Here is a 5,953-nt window from a genome sequence, read left to right on the forward strand (position 1 = left end):
CTTTGGCTATGAGCAAGTCGCCTGAGTACCACCACCGTTGTTGGAACGCGAGTTGATAGACCTGTTCATGGGAAACTTACAAGGCCCACACCTTGATAGAACGATGGGAAGTACCTCCTCGAGCTTCTCTTATTTGGTGTTGGACGGTGAAAGGATCGAGAATATGATCAAGATGGGAAAAATTCAAAACTCTGCAAGTACGTCCAGTGTAGCAAAGAAACCTTTCATCCCATATGGAAAGAAAAGAGAAGGCGAGACTAATGCAACATCAGTCGTTAGAGCAAGGGCTCCAGCTTATCATGTTCCATATCAACATATGGCCATTGTGTCCCCCGTGCAACGAATTCAACAATAATAGTTTACTATTCCTATTCAACCTCAACAACAACGTTATAAACCACAATAACAGCAACCACAACCACCGTATCAACAACAACAACAAAGGGAAAGAAAGCGTGGAAGAAGGTTTGACCCGATTCTTATGTCGTACAACCATATTCTACCATATTTATTAAGAGGATCACTTGTACAACTAAGGGAGTTAGTACCCCCACCAACGGTTCTTCCTCTCTGTTATGATGCAAATGCCTATTGCGAATTTCGTCCCGGCACTCCCGAACATGCTATTGAAAATTGCAAAGCTTTGAATTACAAAGTCAAAGATCTAATTAATTCAAAGGAAATTACAACCACACCCAATGACCTGAATGTAAATGGAAATCATATGCCTCCGAATAATAAATCAAATGTGAATATGGTAGAATTGGACGATGGAAGAAAGGTGATAACCTCTATCAGTAAATTGAATACTACACTAATTGAAATCAAAAGCGTACTCATGAAAAGTGACGCATTTTATGTTTGCACCAACACTTGTGAACATTATTCAAAGGACCTACAAAAGTGTGAGATATTGAAGGCCTCTATTCAGACTCTGATGAATCAAGGAATTCTTTTAATTGATCGACCCTATATACTCAAAGACGTGTCCACCCTTGAGATACAATACGATAAAGTCCCCCCTCTACAAATTCCATATAACACTTTAAGAAAATCATGTTGCTCCAATGATAATAATGGTTCCAACACCATTACCCTACGACAACACCAAGGCAGTCCCATGGGTGTATGACACATCGGTCTACATCCATGGTCATAAAATTCAAGAAAAACCAATGAAGTTTAATGAACCAATAATCAGCATCGCCAGAACTGACGGAGTCACAAGAAGTGGAAGAATATTTGCACGTGCACCTCCTCCAATTGGTACTAGCAATCCTTCAACTTTAGACTAGGGCAAGCAAATTGATGATACTCAGCAAAGGCAAGACCCTATACCTACCAACGAGGTAGAAAAGTTCTTACGCATTATCAAGAAGAGTGACTATCAAGTGGTTGAAAAAATTAACCAAACACCGTCAAAAATACCGATGTTGTCTTTGTTGATGTGCTCAGAAGTGCATAGGGATGCCTTGGTAAAATTCTTGAAAACAACTCATGTACCACAAGAGATTTCAGTGTGCCATTTTGAAGGAGTAGTTAACAACATCTCTACTAGTATAAGCTTGGATTTTAGTGACGAGGAGCTCCCCGCAGAGGGAAGAAATCACAACAAGGCTCTCCATATTTCTATTGAGTGTGTTTGCATAGTTCTATCAAGAGTTTTTATGGACAATGGGTCTTCCCTAATTATGATGCCCAAAGGCTCCCTTGCTAAGTTAACCATTGAAGGACTCATGATGAAACCAAGTGAGTTTGTGGTGAGAGATTTTGATGGGTAAAGAAGGACTTATCGGTGAAGTAGACCTGTTTATGAATATTGGTCCCCACACCTTCTTTATCACTTTCTTTGTCATGGATATCCATTCAGCCTACAATTGTGTACTTGGAAGGCCTTGGATTCACTCTGCCGAAGCCGTTATTTCAACTCTCCACCAAAGGTTGAAATTTTTGCTTAACAATAAACTGGTTGTCATAGAACGTGTGGAGGATATTATGGTGAGTCCTATCGCACCATTCTTTTACGTTGAAGGAGATGGAGAAATGAAGGAAATCAAGTTTCAGTCGTTTGAAGTTATCAACGTCGAAATGGTTTTCCCAGTAAGGAATGAATCTAAGAATGTCGAATTTCAGATGGCCTCTATCCAAGAACCCTCGACTATCATAAAGAACGAACACTCAAAGGATGGGTAGTAATGATTGAGCTTCCCAACAGTAAGTATCTTTTGGTATTGGGATACAACTCCCTGAATTTCAATAAGACGTCGCCAAGAGCCAAGGAGGGATAAGTGCTCCCATTCTCAGAATATTTCTCGAGTGCCAACCACCTTGTTGACGATCATGTCTATGCTTTGGAGGAAGATGAGGAAGAATATGTCGGATTAATCTTCATGAAGACTAAAGGAAGGGTTGCCACCAAGTGGCCATGATGGAAGTTCCTGAAGTAACCATGATTGGGATGTAGTTTTCCTTGTTGTTTTCCCTTTTAATCAAAAGAACCCATGTAAAGTCCAAGGCATGGGGGAATCATTTGTGGGGCCTTAACGAATTTCCCTTTTTTATCATTAATGAAAAATCCAGGATTCACATTCAATTTTGTGATCCTTGTCTTTCATTTACTATTTCAATTTTAAAAAAATAACAATAATATTCTTTTTTCCTTAAAATTATTTTCAAATCATTTTGCTTCCTTTCATATCACTAAAAGCATGAACCCTAAATCGTGTAGATCACCCTCGACAACAACCGATGACAATTCTGCTATAGTCTCATATGACTTTGATAACCCGATTAATCAAGCCTACGAGGATTGTGATAAAGATGGCGATCTCCCCGAAGAATTGGAAAAACTGCTCAAGCAAGAGGAAAAAGTCATCCAAGCGCATGAAGAATCAACGGAGGTGGTTAACCTTGGAACAAAAGAGGAGGTAAAAGAGGTCCAAGTAGGGTCATCCCTACAAGGCGAGGTGAAGACAAAGCTGATCAAGCTCTTGAAGGAGTACATGGATGTGTTTGCATGGTCATGCCAAGACATGTACAACCTCAATACTGACATCGTGGTCTACTGTCTTCCTCTTAGAGAAGAATTCCCTCCCATAAAGCAAAAGCTACCAAGGACTCGTCCTGGCATGGCTATGAAGATCAAGGAGGAGGTACAAAAATAGCTAAACATCAGCTTCCTAGCGGTCCCCAACTACCTCCAATGGATTGCCAACTTTGTGCCCATGCCCAAGAAGGACGACAAAGTAAGGATGTGCGTAGAAATCTGAATAGAGAAAGTCCCAAAAACGATTTCCCACTGCCTCAAATTGATGTTCTAGTGGACAACACAGCTCAATTCTCTGTTTTATCCTTTATGGGTGGTTTTTCTGGTTACAACCAGATCCGAATGGATCAATAGCATATGGATAAAACCACTTTCATAACCCCATGGGGAACCTTTTGTTACAAGGTTATGCATTTCGGATTAAAGAACACAAGCACAACATACCAATGAGACATGGTCACTCTCTTTCACGATATGATTCATAGAGAGATCGAGGTCTACGTTCAGGATATGATAGACAAATCTCAAACCAAAGAGAAACACCTTGTCAATCTAAAAAATCTGTTCGAGAGGCTAAGAAAGCTCAAATTGAGGCTTAATCCCAAAAAGTGCATGTTTGGGGTGAGATCTGGCAAATTGCTAGGTTTTATCATCAACCAACGTGGCATTGAGGTGGATCTCAAGAAAGTGAATGCCATATAAGCTATACCTCCACCCAAAATTGAGAATGAAGTTTGAGGATTCCTAGGTAGATTGAACTACACCGCTATATTCATATCTCACCACGTGGCCATTTGGAGCCGATCGTCAAACTTCTTCGAAAGGATCAAAATGTCATTTGGATCGACGATTTCCAAAGAGCTTTTGAGAAGATCAATGAGTAATTGCAAAAACCTGTTGTTTTGATGCCTCTTGTGCTTGGAAAGCCGTTAATCATATACCTTACCGTCCTCAAAGGATCCATGGGATGCGTCTTAGGCCAACATGATGAGACTAGTAGAAAAGAACATACAATATACTACTTAAGCAAGAAGTTCACTGATTGTGAGAGTAGGTATTTGATGCTTGAAAAGACTTTATGTGCACTAGCTTGGGATGCCAAACGCTTAAGACAATACATGCTCACTCATACAACACTATTAATCTCCAAGATGGACCCTGTCAAATACATCTTTGAGAGGTCTGCTCTAATCGGTAGAGTAACCCATTGGCAAATAGCTTTAACCGAGTACGACATCCAACATGTCACTCAAAAGGCCCTCAAAGGGAGTGTTCTATCTGACTACCTTGCACATCAGCCCTTGGAGAATTACAAGTCTATGAGCTTCCAGTTCCCCGATAAAGACATCACGCTCATTAGAGATTGCAACATCCCTGGCCCCGAGGAAGGACCCGAGCCTGGATCACGATGGATCTTGGTATTTTATGGAGCTTATAACGCCCATGTCAAGGTCATTGGGGAAGTCATCACCTCTCCAACTAATTTCCACCCCCCTCCCCATTCACCGCAAGGTTTTGTTTCGAATATACAAACAATATGGTACAATACGAGGCTTGTATCTTCGGCATTGAAGCTGCAATTGATCTTAGGATCAAAATCCTTGAAGTCTACAGATATTCAACCTTGTTTATTAGCAAAGTCAAAGGAGATTGAGACACTAGAGATCACAAGCTCATCCTTTACAAGGAGCGTGTCCTGAAACTAATCCCATACTTTGATGAAATCACATTCAATCACATTCCTCGAGAGGAGAATAAGTCGACCAACACCTTAACAACCTTGGAATCCATCTTTAAGGTCAAGTGGAAGAATGAAGCACCATCCTTTAACCTCAACTACTTGGATGAGCTTGCTTACTGTTTGGCGGCCGAAGACGAAGCTGATAGTTATCCTTGGTTCTATGACATAATGAGATTCTTAGAGTTCCAAGAATACCCTAAGGATGCATCCATCACCGACAATAAGTATCTTTGGAAACTGTCATCCATGTTCTTCTTAAGTGGAGGGGTACTATACAAGTGAAATTATGATTCAGTTTTGCTAAGATGTGTGAACAAGCAAGAAGCAAACCAAATCATAATTGAAATCCATGATGGATCTTTTGGAACGCATGCCAGTGGACACACCATGGTAAAAAAGATCTTGAGGGTCGATTATTATTGTATGACTATAGAGGTTGAATGTCACCGTCACGTTCAAACATGCCATAAATGCCAGATATATGTCGACAAGATCTACGTGCCACCAATGCCACTCAATTTTTTAACATCATCTTCGCCTTTTGCTATGTGGGGAATTGACATTATCAAACACATAGAGGCAACAACCTCAAATGGAATTGTTGCATCCTTGTGTCCATTGACTATTTCACAAAATGGGTGGAAGCAATCTCATACGTCAACGTTACGAGATAAGTGTTGGCTCGGTTCATAAGGAAAGAAATCATTTGTCGTTATAGGGTCCCCAACAAGATCATTACAGATAATGGATCTAACCTCAATAATAAAATGATGAAAGAGTTGTCTCGAAGTTTCAAAATCGACCACCACAACTCATCACCCTATAGGTCCAAGATGAATGGCGTTGTTGAGGAAGCTAACAAAAACATTTATAAGACCGTGCAAAAGATGGTGGAAACCTACAAATATTGGAACGAAATTCTCCTATTTACATTACATGGCTATCGTACCTCAGTAAGTACTTCCACTAGGGCAACTTCCTTCTCTCTTGTGTATCGCATGTATGCAGTCCTTCCTTTTGAAGTATAGATTCCTTCCTTAAGGGTTTTGACCGATGTCAACCTTGATGAAGTCGAGTGGGTTCAAGCCTGATTTGACTAACTGAACCTCATCGATGAGAAGCACTTGGCAACCATCTGCCATAACCAGGTTTACCAAAAGTGCATC

At 40.5% G+C, this 5,953-nt stretch overlaps 1 protein-coding gene across 1 annotated transcript; it reads left to right on the plus strand.

Annotated features, from left to right (window-relative positions):
- Positions 1-4,008: 4,008 nt before the first annotated feature.
- On the plus strand, positions 4,009-4,746 carry LOC127122965 (uncharacterized). Its single transcript, XM_051053237.1, has one exon. The coding sequence runs from the start codon at positions 4,009-4,011 to the stop codon at positions 4,744-4,746; it is 738 nt and encodes a 245-aa protein (XP_050909194.1).
- The last annotated feature ends 1,207 nt before the right edge of the window (positions 4,747-5,953 follow it).

This window comes from Lathyrus oleraceus, chromosome 2, assembly GCF_024323335.1.
Source record: "Lathyrus oleraceus cultivar Zhongwan6 chromosome 2, CAAS_Psat_ZW6_1.0, whole genome shotgun sequence".
Taxonomy (NCBI): Eukaryota; Viridiplantae; Streptophyta; class Magnoliopsida; order Fabales; family Fabaceae; genus Lathyrus; species Lathyrus oleraceus.

What these genes read in the sequence shown, in the direction of transcription:
- LOC127122965 (XM_051053237.1), top strand. Translation starts at nt 4,009, where the DNA reads ATGGGATGCGTCTTAGGCCAACATGATGAGACTAGTAGAAAAGAACAT.